This window comes from Streptopelia decaocto (genome assembly GCF_964273445.1).
Source record: "Streptopelia decaocto genome assembly, chromosome: 8".
Lineage (NCBI taxonomy): Eukaryota > Metazoa > Chordata > Aves > Columbiformes > Columbidae > Streptopelia > Streptopelia decaocto.
This window is the reverse complement of record NC_138662.1, coordinates 2575585-2592823: the sequence shown is the minus strand read 5'-3', so window position 1 is coordinate 2592823 and position 17239 is coordinate 2575585. Positions and strand designations below refer to the sequence as shown.

The following is a 17239-nucleotide window of genomic DNA, read 5'->3' as shown; positions in this document are numbered from 1 at the left end:
CGGTGTCTTCATACCCCATTAGGGATTGCAAACCCTGTGTTTAGGGGCATGGAAAGAAGCTGAGAGATTTACGAGAATTAGCATGGCTATATCTAGAGTTTCCTACAACACCCACTTTTTCCAGTAGAGATCTACGGTCTTCTGAGGACTCAATTAAATGCCAGTTTTTTCAATACAAACAGACAGAACTCTGCCCCAGCACCAGCTTCTAGGTAAAGAAATCTTCTCCTGACATACATCTTCCAGATTCCTTAAATACACATATTTCTAGCATCGCCTGTATTGTTGGTGGCAAGTACGCTGACAGTACAGTGGTAACTCAGGCTTGAACGGGGGGGCGGAAAGGATCCCTACTGGTATTAACAATTAAGAGCTCCCTGCAACACCAGCCAAGTAGAGCTGCAGAAATGCAGAAAACACTTCTCTTGGACTCGATTAAGCTGTTACGAGATGCCAAGACAATCTCTGCTACCACTGTGACTTCCTGCAGGACACCCCGAACTGCTGTAGAGGATTCCCCATTCAATAACATCATTGCAAAGCTCCTTTCTCTGACAGAACCCAAATCCCCCCACTTTCTAGCATCTGGCACCTCACTTTTCCCACAGCCCTCATAAGTATTTCTGTAACCCCTTGAGCCACTAATCATAAAACATTTTATATTCACTACAAGACTGATAGATACCTTTGCCTGCTGCAATTTTTCCTCGTCTCCCAAGTTCAAAGAAACCTCGTCTTTCCAGAGGTACCCAGGTTCTTCATAACCAGAGCTGCGACTGGAGCCTCTTCAACTCATTTCCATTCTAATGAACTCACAGTCATCCGAGTAAGAGGAAAATGAAGGGGGAAAGAAAAAAGTGTTGTTCCTACTTCTATTTTCCCATTGGAACAGAGGGGTGTAGCAGACAGTAAACATTTGTCCCTGTCATTTCCTGCCCTGTTTGACCAAAGTCCGTCATGCCACCTAAACGATAAAACCCATATCAAGCCTGTAATTAGAGAGTGGAAAAGACAGTAGAAAAACAACCTATAATAGCCTGTTTTCTTTCCTAATGATATTGATATGTTGAAGAAAATCATTAACTGTTAAGCACCCTAGATTTTAAACAATGACACTCCTTTACAATCTGTATGCCCAAACACTTTAAAAATAATCTAAGGATTACTCAACATCTGAACATGAAGGAGAAAAACCCAAGCCACGGTTTGCAGGGAAGTCTAGGTTTGGTTCAGGTCTCTGAGCGTACTTGCAATGTAAGCCTGAGCAAAATACATATACATTTTCTTACAAAGCTGCAAGGGAATAGACTGAATCCCCACAAACTCAGAAGAATCCTTTTTTCCCCCTGACAAGACACTGGTAAATATTTTATCTTCTGCTGTACTGGATCTGCTTAGTATTGTAGGCTGCCTACAGCACTGAAAATCAAGCATCAGCGCTTGTTTTTGAAGTGTCATCCTAAAAATCATGAAACTAAACACGACTGTGCAGAGAGTAGAAAGTATTTCACTGTATTTCACTCCTGACTACATGATATAAGGCTATGGTGTGTCCCAGCTTACAAACACTGCAAACCCACTTTTAATAGGGGGTTAGCCAACCTGAATTCAAAAGATAATGTTCCTTTTCTAGTGGCAAATCCATCTGAGGATCTGGTGACACGCATTGCAAACTAAAGCTGAGCTTGTATGGCCAAGGACCTGCTGTTTGCCTGAACTGGGACGGAGGTATTTCACCCTGTGTACAACAGATAATGTTATTTTCAAAGGCCTTCTTAAAAAACTAACACACATGCACAAAACCAACCCACCCACACCCCAAAACTACTACTTGTAACAAAGATTTTGCCGTCCTCCCCACCTCGGCCACCCCGGCTGTACCTCGGCCTAGTTCAGACCATCAGGCCCGCAGAGGCCGGCTGCAGAAGAGAGCAGAAGGAACGCTCCTAAATTTGGAGGCTAGCAGGAAGAAACAATTCCAATTTAAACACAAATAGTTATTTTTACATAGTAGGACAGAGGTTAAGGGAAGGAAGAAACGGTGTTTGCATTAACCTTCTGGAAAAGCGACTGCGGCAGGAATGGATTGGGAAGCAGGGCTGCCTGATGGAGCGGGAGCTGCCGCTTTGGACCAAATATTTAGAAGACAATTGTCAGCGCTGAAAAACAGTCTGGAAGGAAGGCTGTCATATTCTTAATTGCTCTCAAGAAGGGATTGTACTGCAATTTATCTAACAAAAAACCAACACCACAACCACACGGAAAAGCCCACCACGTCCTACAAAACCCAAACGAAAAACCATACAAGATTTAATTTCAATAGACAACAAAAACTGAAAATGCGTTTAACTTGGTTTTAACCCTTATAGTCAGACTACACAGAGGACAGATTTAATGGGTGGGCCTAAACAAAGAGCAGCAACACTGACCCCTTTAGACCAGCTCCAAATAAGAGAAGATATGTCGATATCTTTATTTAATATGCTACATATTTCACACAGGGCACAGCACCAAATACTGTCATTATCTAACTTACACAAACACTTCTAAGCTCTCTAACATTCTGTTTGTAGAAATCCATAGCTGAGACTGTGCTACAAACCCCACATAAATCAGACCTTATCACGACTGCCCTTAAATAATAACAACGCAGAAAAAATGCAGACTTCCAGTTTTTGTTGTTTTCTTGTTTAAACAAACTAGCTCAAATCCTGCAATTGTGAGATCCAGCACGGATTTCTTAAAAATACATTAAATGTATTTTAAAAGGAGAAAAAAAATTAATAAAAATCAGGTTTAATCAATACCAGCAAGTCCAAACGAAGGCTCCACACAGCATTTTGAACAGGTCAGCTAGGTGCAAGGAACGGGGAAAATTCAAAGTGTATTGAAGTGTCGGCTAAAGACACAGCAATACGTTTTCATCATTAAAACCCAAAACCAATAAAAGAGCCAAAACAAGGAAGTGAAACAATCTACACACAGTTTCTGAACATTCTTAACATACAAAGAACAATACTACTTGCCAAACACAGTTCTTACAAAGAAAAAGCTTGTGAATTACATTACTCTGGACATAATACACAGCATTAATTACACATTCATTCAACAGACACATTTCCACAAGTCTATTACCCAGCCATGATATCATCTAAAAACACACATAATAAAGAAGCATCATTTTAAGCAGAACTCTGCGTATAAATCTAACAGTAACTTGAACATCCCCAACATTTCCCATCTGGGCTCTCTTTTGGATAAGCATTTTCCAAACAGATTCCTGTCTCTACAGCCATGCAACACCCGAGTCCTGTGCAGTTTATCCACCGACATTGTACGACACGCAAGAAGAATGGCGGCCCAACCTCGGGCTGCTCACATGAGGCTTCATCTTGCTCCATCCTCTGTTAACCCCTTTAAGTACGACCTCCCCTCAATATCTGACAGCAGAAGCACGAGGGTAAAAAGGTAAAATTCCTTTGGGTCATGTCTTTAAACAACAAACTTGCTGAAACACTAAAAACCAGAGCGCTCTGCGTACTCTGCCCATAAGCGAAATAACTGAGTTTTCTCTTTTGCATCGTTACGCCAGACCGAAAAATAACAGTTTTGATTTTGAAGTGTGCCATATGGCTCTTCAGCACGGGGACACCACTGCAGTCACGATCGTCAACTTAAGAAAACGTAAAGCACCACCAGATTTTCAAGTCCTTAAAATAAAATAAAAAGGAAGTTACGGAATCGAGTTACAGCTGAACTGCTCCCCTTTTCTAACTATGGGAACTATAACTGCTCCTGTTTTATAACTACCTTTTAACATCCTAATCGATGTTTTTAAAAGACAAACTTCAATGATATTCCACCAAAAAAAAAAGAGAGTATTTTAAGGCTTTCAATGCAAATGACGATTTTGCAGTATTTTTAGAAACTATGGCGCATGACTTTTAGACATCTTCCACGCATTTCAAAAGATAGATCAACATGAGATATCGATTTACTAATCAAATGGACATTAGATGAAGCCTCAGCTTTTTTTCCCCACTAGGTAGTGAAATAAAAAAGGCAAAACTCAGTTTTGAGTGTGAAGCGCCTGCTCTGCAGGGAGCGCCAGGGATTCCCCGCAGGATGCACAGTTCTCAGGAATGACAACGATGATCATTTTCATTAGTTATCATATCACCACACCCAGAATTCTGCAAGCTACACCCACATCCTACACGCTTAAAAGTCTGATTTAACACTTCAGATCACTTCTTGTCCATCACGAGATAGAAGAACATAAATTCTAGGGGGGAAACAAACCAACAAACAGAAGGCAGCACCAAACACAAACAGGGAAACAGCAGCACAATTATGCAGCTATCAAAACGCACTCGCATGATCTATCTAAATCTCAAGGTTTCGGAGTTAAAACCAAGTTTCAGAGGGAGGAAAATACAAATGTGCATTTTTGCAATCTGGCCACCAGAAGGATCTGAATATCAATGCTGAGCGGGCCTGTAACTGCGGCAACTCAGTTTTTATTCATTTTAATTACAGACTGTCAGTCAAGCAGATGCCACAACAGAAACACATCTTGGAAAGAGATGTCATCAAGGACTATCGTGAAGGTACCACGGAACTGCAAGATGTCAGGAGGGGCGAGAGACAAAAGCAGTGAGCAAAGGAAACAGCAAGCGGGAGGCTGATGCTGAGGCACAGCGGGAGCACACGAGGTTCCACTGTCCTGGGGCCCTGGAGTGGGACAAACAGGTGACCAGGACTCAACAAGGAGCTCGAGGTTCCTCCGGTGAAGCTGATGGGATAAATCAGGAAACAGGAGACAGGATAATCTAATCTGTTTGGCAGATTTGGAATATATTCTTACAGCAGCCGCTTGGGAGAGCCAAGCAATATAGGTGCAAAAGCAGATGTAGCGGAAATCAAATAGCCAAGTTTAACACCTGGGTTCTCAGGGTTTAAGATCTTTAAGAGCATTTCACCAAACCATTCCCAAATTACAGGCACCATCCACAGCTCCTGGGTTTCGGAACCTCCACCGAGCAGAAAACACAACATGGCCCTGCTGCCAGAGATCACCACGACACAAGGTCCTGCACCACTTTCAACAGCGGGTTTGCCTGAAACCTGATTCAACAAGGAGGGAGGAGAGCAAAGGGAGCGCCCAAGCAACTTACCCACGGGTTTTTTATTGCTTTGGGAGAGTCACCTTCAACACAAAATGCAACATCCTGCCTGTGGACACTGCAGTGGGGCCGAACATCCGCCACCTCCCCAAGTTTATTGTCAAAATACATTTTAACACTTTGAACATACAAATAAAATAGGGGCACCACTCTGCATATATTTTCTCAACAACTAGAAATGAACTTTTTTTTAAGAATATGTACTGACAACCCTAAATCTCTTACCAACCATAAGAAAATTTCTGTTTCAGTGAAGGCCGTAACTTCTGCAAGTTTATGAACCTTCATGCTTTAAGACAGAATCCAGTTTTAAAACAAGGGTAAGAAGAGGGAAGAAAAAACCAAAACAAATCCCAAACAAACAAAAAACCAACCAACCAAGAACCCAACACAAAGCAGACCACCCCCTCCTGGTGCCAGCTATGCCATAACCATTTGCTACATGTTCTCCACAGCTGAAGCGGCGCTGTAGCCAGGGGCAGAGCTTGAAGATGGGATGGACCATTAACACAACAGTTCCTTTGCCCTCAAAATTCACTTCCACAGTTTCTTTGTCCTAACAAGAGGATTAGCAATTTTTAAAATAACTTCTGGGACTTGCATGGTCTGGGAAAGAAAAACATTTAAAAACTCAGGCTATCCTTTCAAGTGAATAAGAAAAGCATCTGTTCTGCATTCCAAGTGAAGCAGCTTTTTTGACTGCACAACCATCAAAATCAAGCAGCTGTAACTCAGATCAATGACCAAATTCCGACAACTCCAGACACTATGGATTTCTTAAATATTATTTTTTTATTTTACTATTTTGAGGAAATCTTGCTCTGCCATAGCTGCGAACACTTGCACCTCCATTAGTAAACTAGGAATGGCAAGGCAAGACATGTATTTGCTCAAGTTGAAAAAATGTTTAAGAAATTCATTTCTCAAATGCATAATAATTCGGGGGGGATTGATATTTGGCTCTGCATTTTTACAGCTGAAAAGGAGGCTGTAAGAATCTCAACAGCGATTAGCAAGGCAGATGCAGGAGGGCTCGTCAGGCAGCACCGTTTGCTCCTCCGTGGGAACCCTGTGTGAGCGCAGGACCGTGCGGGCTGAGATCTCCCTCCAGGCAAAACTCATCCACCCCAACCTGGGGCTTCGCAGATATTCAACAAATAGGGAAAAAAGGGGAAGGAAATTTAAATAGAAAAACCATATATGCTACTTCAATGCAAACTCTAACGGTTCCAACATGCAGCTATACGCTGCTACAGCCTGGGGGACAGACCTTTAATCAGTGTGGATTCAGCCACAGCTCCAGCAGAACCGTGTCAACCAACAGTACAAGTTTAGCTGGAGGGGCACAATCTCTCTTCTGTCGAATTTAAGAGGGAATGCAATACCCAGTTTGGGCTGGCTCACACGTTCCGCTCTCCCATGCGAGTGCGTGCTCCCGGCAGCTCGTCCTCGGCAATGCTGCAGCTGCGGGACGTGGCCAAGGGCACAGCAGGACCCTGGGGCTCCGCACACAGCCCAGCGCTGCACTGGACATCACTGGATTGGAAGGACCTTCCCAGCTCCCCCAGTGCCCCCCCTGCCATGAGCAGGGACATCTGCACCAGCTCAGGTTGCTCAAAGCCCCGTCCAGCCTGGCCTGGGATGTGTCCAGGGATGGTTCATCCACCACCTCTCTGGCCAACCTGGGCCAGGCTCTCACCACCCTCAGGGCCAACAATTCCTTCCTCATGTCCAGCCCGAATCTCCCTTCTTTAATTTAAAACCATCACCCCTTGTCCTGTCGTTACCTGCTGGGGAGAAGTGAGCGTCCAGCCTTTGCTGAGGACCACCATGAGAAACCTCCCACAAAGGCTGCGAGAATGGAGTTCGTCGTCATCCTCTTTCTTTCCCAGAAATCGTGCAGCCAGCACAGGGCTTGCTGTTGGATGGCAACAGTAAAATCCAGAACACAAAAACACAGGAGGCCAAGACCTGGTGGTATTTTCAACCATTGGTTTTGGGGGAGATCACTCCCTCCTGTGCCTCAGTTATTCAGTTCTCTGGAACTCTGTACCCAGGAAAACTGTTCATTTCTGCAGTGTCCACAGCTTATTTTCAAGCATTGTCTTGTACAGGTTTCCTCTTTTACAAATTTCAGGTTTCTTAACTAATTTTGACTTTAAAACCCTCTTTCTTGAACACGTCTTTCAATGCTTTTTTTTTTTTTGCATTGTACTCACCAATTTTCCCTTCTTTTCCATTTCAGTCTTCCCTTCAAGTGGCCCATTCACTTCAATTTTTACACATACATTTTAATTTGGCATTTTGAAGACATGGGTGAAATTCAAGTCACAAGCACCCGTCAGATGCAGAGGGCCAGTGGCAGGAAATATGGTATCTCTGCAAATCTTATTCTGGAATGAGGCAATGTTTGCAGAGTGACAAGCAAAATACACTGAACAGGTGATTCCTACCAAACATGGTTAAATCATATTTGGATGCTTCTTCAGGCTTCCTTTCTCCGCTTTTTCCCCAGCCCCAATGTTTGGTACAGTAACTTTCACCTTGTCCCAAACTCAAGGCCCAAAATGATTGCTGAAGTAGCAAGAATCTCATGAATGTAAATATTTGCTCAGGGTTAAGTTACCGAGAGAGAATTTCTGCTCAGAGCCTGCAAGCTCAAAGAGAAAGAACAAAAAGAGGCCAAGAGTTTAAGAAAACTGGAGCCCAGTGTTAAATTCCTTCATTATAGTCAGACACCTGCCTGCTTTTCAGAGGGCTAAAACAAACAGGAGAAACCTCCGGCACCCAAGCTATCTTTAGATATCTCTGGGACTACCAGCCTCTTTGGACCTTTAGAAATCAAATTCTTTAATATGAAGGCTGGTGGCCTCCAAAAATCTCCATCCAGATTGCCATGATGACACACACAGATGTGGGGGCTGCTGTACGCTGTACCCAACTGCTCTGTCCATAAAGGTTGGGCTTCCAGTAACAGGCTGACGTCTCACCAGAGTCCAAAGTGTGTTTTAGGCTTTCACATTCATTAACCAGCTCAATGAGCACCATAAATTAACAGTAGAGGTATGTACACTTAAAGCAGTGGCCCAGTGCAGTTCAGCAAGAGAATATTCAAAATGCTTGAAGAGAGAAAAATGGCAAATATAATGCAAAATTTATCCATTGAGCAGTCCAGCTTAAAAATACTGTCTCTGTGAAACTTCATTAAGACGAAGAATTTCTAAGAAGCGGCATCAAATCAGTCTCTGAAGAACAGGAGCACGGTGTGCACAAGAAGGAAGATATGAAGGCAGAGATGAAGGTGAAGGGTCTAGAGAACAAGTCTTATGAGCAATGGCTGAGGGACCTGGGGGGTTCAGCTGGAGAACAGGAGCTGAGGGGAGACCTTCTGATCTCGGAACTGCCTGAAAGGAGCTTGGAGCCAGGGGGGTCGGGCTCTGCTCCCCAGGAACAAGCGCCAGGAGCAGAGGAAACGGCCTCAAGTTGCACCAGGGGAGGTTGAGGTTGGATCTGGGGAACAATTTCTTCCCCAGAGGGCTGTGGGGCATTGGAACAGGCTGCCCAGGGCAGTGCTGGAGTCACCATCAGAGATGAGGTTCTTAGGGACATGGGGCAGTGCCAGGGGTGGGGTAACAGTTGGTCTCGATGATTTTGAGGGTCTCTTCCAACCAAAATGGTGCTATGCTATGATATCTGAAGGGTTATTTAGACATCCCAGCTCCAAGGTAGGAACCTCAATCCTCTGTTAACGGATCTTCTGGAGGTGACGAGTTGATGAAATCACCTCTCTGAGCCCAACTGGCCCCTGCAGGGAATCCTGCACCAGAGGACTGAGGTTATGCTGTGTCAACAACCTCCTCTCCCCAACCTTCCTGCCCAGTTCCCCACCCAGCCCTCCCACAGCAGCTAAATCACTGGCTTTCTGTTCCACACCAGGGTCTTAAGACTGACCAAATAATACGAAAAGCGCAACCAAGAAAACAAGGAAGCCGGTAATACCAATAAAGCCTGAAATACATAATTGCATTTCACAGAAAGACAAAAATAGCACCAAAAGTCAGTGACAGCAGAAGAAAAAGCAGAGAGAACAGCATTTTGAGAGGTAGTGGTCAGGGACCACAGAAGCAACATGCTTTAAATAATGCCTTTTAAACTCAGTAACTGAACCCTGAGAAGCCAGGTCACAACTGCGCACCCCGGGTATTTCTGCTAGAAGTGCATGGTGACTAGTGCCGGAAAAAGCAATGGCCACACCAGCGAGGGAAGGGAGACGAACGTCAGGCTGCCGCTCCACGCAGCGCCGCAGGGGAGGGCACCAGGCGTTAGCGTTGCTCCTCTGCGCTGGCTGGTACGGCATTTGCTCCATGTCAAGGTAGAGCAAACACACAGCGCTTCGGTACCAGAAACCCCTAACGACAGCCAGCACAGATAAAGTGAAAAGCCACAAACTGTGAAATAAAATTCAAAGACCCATAAAGTTTTAAGACACAAAATGCAAATATAGTTATACAAAACCTCGCTTTCAGGAGATGGCTGTGGAACGGGAACGGCGTGAGTAGAGGGAGAGGCAAAAAGTTTCTCTGGAAGCACTTTGCAGTGTACCTCCACTATTGTTCCACCAACAAAGGCCTTCTCAGATTTCACTGCTCATAACCTCCAAACCAGCCAGAGTTTCGTGCCGGGACTGCCTGCCTTCCAATTACTGTATGCTCCAGAGAATGCACCGCTGATCCGAGAACATCTATTCCCAATTTCATGGTGGATTTTCACAGCGAAGGTCTGGGGTCCTGTGCTCGGAGGAGCCGGGTTTGGTGCTCAGTGGGGAGCTGGGAGGGGTTGGCAGAGGACAAGACAATGAGACCTGAGAGCTGGTGGTGGGGACACGGCTGGAGAGCGGCCACAGCAGGCGGGAACCAGCCCAGGAGCTCAGAGATCCTCACAACTTCTCTCTGCCCCCTCTCTCACTTGTACCTTAGGCCACCTTATCTCAGGCTATCTCAAACTCTGTTTCTACATCTGAAAAACATACCTAGTTGTTGTTTTAGTCAAAGGGAACTTTCAACCCGTTTAGAGAATCTGGAACAAGAGACCTATTTTGCAAATGGTACCCATATTCATCATTATGCGAGAATCACAAACCAAGGTCTCTCAAGTGAAATGTTCATTTTCACATTAAAATTTGATAACACTGACAAAAATGAATACCGCAGTAGTTACTACTACTTTTAATCTTCCACACTGTTTACCCCACTCAGACCAGTTAACATCTACATAACCAATAGCTCAAATCTCTAACACAGTATCTGTAACCAGTCCTGGAACTAGAAGTATTTATTACTTAGGCTTTACCAGCCACCTCTTTTAAAACACTTTCAAATTGTCCAAGTTTTCATTATTTAGTAAACGAAAAACATTTTAAATGTTTACAAAACAGCTTGAAGAAGAAAATGAACCTTACTCAAAAGCATTTTACAAGTTTATAGCTTGAGTAGAAACCGGTGTACAGTCAGAGGGGAAACAAAGCATTAATCACATTGTTGCATTTGCACTCTCCATCCTTTCAATTCTCATATAAACGACTTGCTCACACTCACTAACCAAAGCAGGACCATTTGCAGATATTACTGATGTCTGATAATCTTAACAAGATCTCTAAAACTAAAAAAAAATAAAGGGTACAATTTGAAAAAAATATCCATTCATTATTATTGAGCTGGGTCGGTAGTGTTTTCACCACTGCAATGCAAACAACGCACAAGAGAAAAACCAGCACCTTGGATCCTGACTTCCCAATCTCCCCCAGTTCCCCAGGGTTTGACAACGCGCTTCCACTGCTCCTGACCTAACACGGTGTTGCTCGTTCTGGAGCGTGCTACAGACACTCATCCCACACCAGAAGTCACGAGGACCATCACCACTCTATTTCAACTCCATCATTTTACTGGTTTGACGGTAACATCTTCTCTTGCATCTCTGAGACACTTTAAGACCAAATAAGCAAGTCCCAACCTCCTCACACCACCTCAGTTGATGTTTGGGGGACATCCGCAAGAACTCTGTGGCATTACTACACCACATTAGATTTCCTTAAGGAAAAGGCAACCTGCTATCAATCCCGTCGCTCTTCCCCATCTCTGTGGAAGATACCTGAGAGGTATCATCTGCGCATTTGGAAAGAGGAAGAGCTCCTCCGGGACAAAAGAGTCCTGGCTTCATTTTCAGCGAGAGTTTCAGACATACATTTAAATGCAGGGAGCTGCACCAAAGGGGACTGGACGAGGGCAATTCCAGCTCCATTCAAGATTGATTCGAGCCAGGACTACACAAGCAGGGCGCATTTGATCACAGTCATAAAAGCAAGCAACCTCATCCTCTACAAAGCTTCTGTTAGATCACCTACTCTAGGCGCTGGAACACTTAATACAGAAATAACTCTCACTGAAGGCTGCCACAGTCAACAAAACTACATAATCACACCCAGCGTGGGCTATGTATCTATCTATAGGCACCTAACACGAGAGCCCCAGGTCCTTCAATAACTAATGGAGAGAGAGGCTGCTAACACTGGTATTCCAGCTCCTGCAGGCTCCATCCATGCGGGAGGACCCGTCTCCAAACTTAATGTACTAAAGATGGGTACCCGAGTAGTTCCAGAGGTCAGACTGTCTGCGTATCCCTGGATCCAGGACAGATGAGGAACCCCAGCAGGTCCGCAGCTCACCAGTATCTTTCTTGGCTCAATCCAACCTTTACCCACCTGAGAAGCAGGGTAGAGAACTTCCATTTTTTCTAAAATAAGGATGTATTTATTGAAAAGAAGGAATACCTTTAAACCTAATTTCATTTTTAGCATTTTCTCCACCTTTACTAAGGTAAGGAGCCATAAAAGATACAGAACTGGGTGATAAATGAGCTAAATCAGGAACGGAACCAGCCTGCTTATTTCAGGGTAGGATTTTATAAACAAGCTCTGCTAGTTCTGAATATGAACTGTATAATTAAACCATCCTAACAGTACCGTGAAAACTAGCTTTCTACTAAAAATAAATTTCTTCAAAAGAATGCAAGAATACTTTTATCAATGTATTTGTCAGCATACATATCGCATTTACATTGTGCACACTCCTCCGCTTGGACAACAAAACCAGTTCTGGTCATTAACAATTGCCAATAGTCTCCTCTGCTCCTCGGTGCTGCTGTGTATCAGGCACTGCAAGAAGTGGTTAGTCCCAGATTCTTTTACATTGCCATTTTCCTTTGTGTTAAAATTCCCTAAAGCTTGCACGAGAACTAGAGTATATCCCTTTAACATAGTTTAACCACTCCTAATATCTGGAATGGAAAATGTGACTTAGGTACTGAGGTTTATAAAGCAGCTACCATGTATGCAGCCAATCAGCCAATTTTCTAAACATGAATCTCATAAGCTTTTCTTAAGGTTTTTTTCTTTTTTTTGCATGAGAATGTGGGGCTTGCAGGAGACAGCCAGCTAAATGCAGCAGACCATTATAGCTCAGAGGTTTCCAATTTGCAACTAGAAATGGTTTACATTATAAGTACTAACAGCTCCAAAAGGTATTTAAAAAGGAGAGCATGGAGAAAAACTTGGCATTTCATAAGTGCCTAAACACGGATTGGCAGGAAATAAATTTGATCTGTGCATTTAATAACAGCCTTACCAAAATAAGTGTTTAACAGAACTGGTTTTATGTGGTTTTAGAAGAACTAAAAATATATTTACACAGCTTGGTGCCGTATTTACTGGAAGGTGCGGTCTCGGAGCACTGTCAGGGGTGTCCGGGCCCGCACACCCCGAGTCCCGCGGGGCGAACCCGCAGCCGGCGCTGCCCGCGGCGGGACCGGAACATTCGGCAGCCCAGCCAAAGAGCTCGGGCCTAAAGGGGCTGGGACCCGCTGACAATGGGTTCGCCTTGGACACGCCAGCTCGCTCATGGCGGGGGGGAAAAAGTTAAGCGTCGCCCGGGACGTGCTGCGGCGGCTCCGCTGCAGCCCGGCGGGGCAGCCCGAGCCCCGCGGCCCCGGGCCGGGCTCCCCGCGGCGGGCGAGGGCGGGGGGAGGAGCGGGCAGAGCCCGGCAGGAGGGCCCTGGCGCCGGCAGCGCCCGCCGAGCGGCGCGGGGAGGCGTTGGGCGGCGGGGCCGCAGCACCGGGAGGGCCGCGCTGCCCCTCCGGCCCTCGCACACCTGGAGCGGGGCGGCCCGCGGCCCCCACCCCGCCGGGACCCCCGCGCTCCCCGCGGCCCCTGCCCGCCCCAGCCCCCGCTGAGGAGAACGCGGGGCGGGCGAGCGCGGAGCTCGCACGGAAACCTCTCCCCGGGGGCGAGGGGGGCAGCGGCCGTGCCGCCGCCGGGGCAGCTCCCCGGGCGGGCAGCGGGGCGCGGCGCGGCGCGGGGGGCGCAGCCTTACCCTCCGGCTCCATCTGCTCCCGCCGCCGCGCTCCGGCGCTCCCCGAGCTGCAGCGCGTTGGGCCGGGCGGCGCGCCGGGCTGCGCGGTTACAAAGGCGGCCGCCGCGCGAGGGGGGTGGGTTTCCTCTCCCTCCCACTGCAGCTGCATCGCGCCATGAGGCGCCGCGAGCGGGACGAGGCGCCCCCAAAGGCGGCGGAGGCGGGAGCTGCTCCCGCCGCCGCTCGGGCCCGCGCCGCCCGCCCCTCCCCGGCCCGGCCCCGGCGGCCAGCGGGACACGGCGGGACGGACCGCGGCGGCTGCCGGGGGACCAGGTGCTGCCCCCGGCGCAGGGGCGGCGGGGAGAAGAGCACCCGCCCGGCCTGGCGCTTCCTCACGCCGGGAGGAGGGGGCCCTGCAGGCCGCGGGGGCGGGGACGAGAGACCCCCCTCCTGCCGCCTTCCCGCCGGCCGGGCCAGCGGCTCCGGGAAGGGACGTTCAGCGCTGGCGGAGCCGAGCCAAGAACGGCCCGTGCTGGCAGAGCCGCATCCCGCGCCTCGGCGAACCGGGCGGGCCCGGCCGGGAGGAAGGGGCGCACGGCCCCGGACACACACACAGCGCAGGGAGGTTCTCCCCGTTTCGGTGTCAAGAAATACGAGGCGTCCCCGGGGCAAAGCCCGAAATCCCGTCAAGAGCAACAGGCAGGGAGGCTTCAAGAGGCTACGGGGCTGCCACACCAGCTGTCGCCTTTGGAGCCAAACGCGGGGCATGTGGCCGCGGGCCGTGTCCCAGGGCCGTGGGTGGCTCCCAGGCCGCCATCCTCTCCCTCATGTAGTGTCAGAGCAGTTCAGATACAAGCCCTGTTGTGTGCTCTCCTCAGACAACCCAACCTCTTCCCACCTGCCAGGAACCCACCCCAACCATAAGGTCTTCTTGAAAGGTGCCCCCTGCCCCCGGCTGTCTGCCCCGGACGGGGAGCGGGACTGGCCAGGAGAACCGCGGCGGGACCCAGCACGATGCCGTCTCTCCTTCCGCAGAGGCTGTGCCGCAGCCAGGTGGAACCCCACCTTTTCAGGGGAGATACGTGCTAAAAGGAGAGCTTTCCCAGAGTTAAGATCTTCAGCTCCTTATTGCAAAGAGTAAATAATACTGAGCAAAACAAACATATTAAGCTCAAAAGCATATACCAAGCAATCTATCTTTGAAAGAACAAAACAGTGTAGAAATGTTTTCACAAAGGCATTTACCTTCAGGGAAAAAGTGCAAAATGGCAAATTCAAAAGTTAACTACCTCAGGCTTTAGTCTATCGGTTTTATTACCCAGTAATTGGTCACTGCTCCTTATCTTTCCCCTGAAACGTCCATCTTTGATGTAGGTCCCAATGTGGAAATACACCTTTGGAACAGTGTGGTGAAATGGAGTAACATTTTTGTAACGAAATTCATAAAATGGATTTATTTGGCGCAATTATTCCAGAATAAAAGTGTTTTAGAGTAACACTATGAATAGATCTAGTTAAACTAGAGTAAGAAAGCAGATTTATCAGTAATGTACCAAACTGGATTTCTTGATGTTACTTTTGAAATCCTACCTGTTACTTTCAAAATCCTACCTCAAAGCATTAATAGACATATACAAATTTAACATACAACCAACTGCTTTAGAGGTTAGACTCCCCGCATTTATTACTGTCCAAAGTGGTTATAGCTCCCTAAAACTAGTCCCGTCCTTAGCACCATGAGGCAGGTCATCTCAGCAGATCTGAGCTTACCAACTATTGCTACGTGGTTATCAGATGTAGCGGCTGTTCAGCAGCGGAAACAACGATTGCTATAAAATTACTCAGGTTCTTTTCTCTCAAGAAAGCCAGGTCCATGCTATAAAGTATAAAGCTGAGACAAAGCATTTAAGCGTATTTGATACAGCATCAGAACACAAAATAATGTTATTTAAAAGGATCAGTTGATGTCCTGTCCAATTCTTTCCCCACCCTCGCCAGCATTTTGATTTTTGGTTGCTGTTGTTTTTTCTAGAGAATTAGAGCATTTATCATTGTAGGTGCTCTCAACTCTTGCAGTCTTGGCATTTGCACTGTTTAATGTGTATCTCCGACCAGAATCAGCTGAATAATTCTGGGGGAAGTTTACAATTTAAGCAAACGTTAAATTGCAGCCATTACTTTTGGCCAGCTAAGACTGTAACAAAGGGCCAGTATAAGTTTCTCCACATCTAAGAATAAGCCATTTCTTCAACCAAGGTAAATAATTTGGAGTCAGAGAGCAGCTTCAGTAGATAAGCAACAAAGAAAAGAGGGGCTCTTTTTTGCAACTTTGCTAGGGATTTGACAGAATAAAAGCTACAGAGAAGGCAGGCTGACACTACCAGCAGAAACCAAACCAGTGCAGACTGGGGGTTAGAACAGGAAGGTGTTTGCTGGGACACTGTTTCTGGACATCCAATCCGTTAAAAGCATGAGGAGCAGAGCCTGGAATTGTGCTTTGCAGCACAGTTTATGACTCCTGAGGAAAAGCCCAGGACTCAGCCTTTGATTGAGTCGCAGACTCTAGATCCATATCCAGCCCTTTCCTCCTAACCTGTCTTGGGCCCCCAGCTGTTTGCCTTTGGTGTCTCATGAAGGAATCATAATAAGAACAAGTCCGTCTTGTCAACGTTTCTCTTACTTCTGCTCTTCTCAGGCTTAATCCCGCAGAAGCCAAAACTGTTATTAAATGGAACAGAAACTGACTAGCAATCTTCTGCATTGAACTGGATCTTTCTGAGCACCTTAAGGTCTTGGTTTTATTATTTGCAAATGCAAATTACCCTTTGTACCCAGTACAATATGTTTCTTTAAGCTCTGAAGCACTGGGCAATGTCCATTGAATGTGGTCTTCATCGCGAGGTGATTTTTATTGCTTTCAAACCCTTGGTGTCTAATGCACGTGTACACAAGAGTAACAGAAAAGGGTCACTAAATGCAAGGTAAGCAGTTAGTAAAGTTCACACAAATATGCATTCTTTCTCCCCCCAAAAAGAAAAAAGTTGCCTGTCATATCACATTAAAATGCTTTCTCAACTTATTCTCCCCCCTGTCAGGCTTTGCAGTTCAATAAGTAAAGATCAATCTAAAGAGGGTAAAAATAACCTCTATAGATTTAATGAGACATTGAGGACCAAGAAGCTCAGGCTTTGCAAATAGCTGGGTTTTGTCTGACATGCTTTTCATGTACAAGATGCATGTTGTGTCCTCTTCCGGATGATGTAATCCTCAGGGTGACCCTCATGTGCTTTTGCCATCATATGACACTCCACTGAATATACAAAGTTCCTTTGTGTACAGAGCACTTATTTATAACTCTCAGAAGTTTGATCAGACCTTTTTTTTTGGTCCTTTCTGAAGAGACTACTTTTGATTTGAAGATGAAGACTTGAAGATTACTGTAAAAGTCTTTTGAGTATTTACGCAACCTCATTTCTGCGAATTTGAGCCTTTTCAACTGCAGAGAAAGAAGTACTGCTTTATGTCTCATTAACAATGAGATTAAACCAGCAATTGCAATCAAAAGTAAAATTTTATGGCAGCACTGAAATGGATTCTGTTGCTTTCACTTTTCATTTGCAAAAAAAAAAAAGTGGGAAAAAGTGATTCAT

At 46.3% G+C, this 17239-nt stretch overlaps 1 protein-coding gene across 4 annotated transcripts in view; it reads right to left on the bottom strand.

The window, feature by feature from the left end:
• FGD3 (FYVE, RhoGEF and PH domain containing 3) overlaps positions 1 to 13883 on the bottom strand; it is a 105792-nt gene extending 91909 nt beyond the window's left edge. Inside the window, exon 1 of one of the 4 annotated variants that reach the window (XR_014184793.1) lies at positions 13611 to 13883. Coding sequence is in view for 2 of the 4 variants with exons in the window: in XM_082060374.1 (XP_081916500.1) it covers positions 13611 to 13758 (148 nt within the window). In the remaining 2 variants the exon portion in view is untranslated. Of the gene's footprint in view, positions 1 to 685; positions 768 to 13610 lie in introns of those variants that run through there. The other 3 variants (XM_082060374.1, XM_082060373.1, XM_082060375.1) reach the window with 3 other exon arrangements.
• Between the last annotated feature and the right edge of the window lie 3356 nt (positions 13884 to 17239).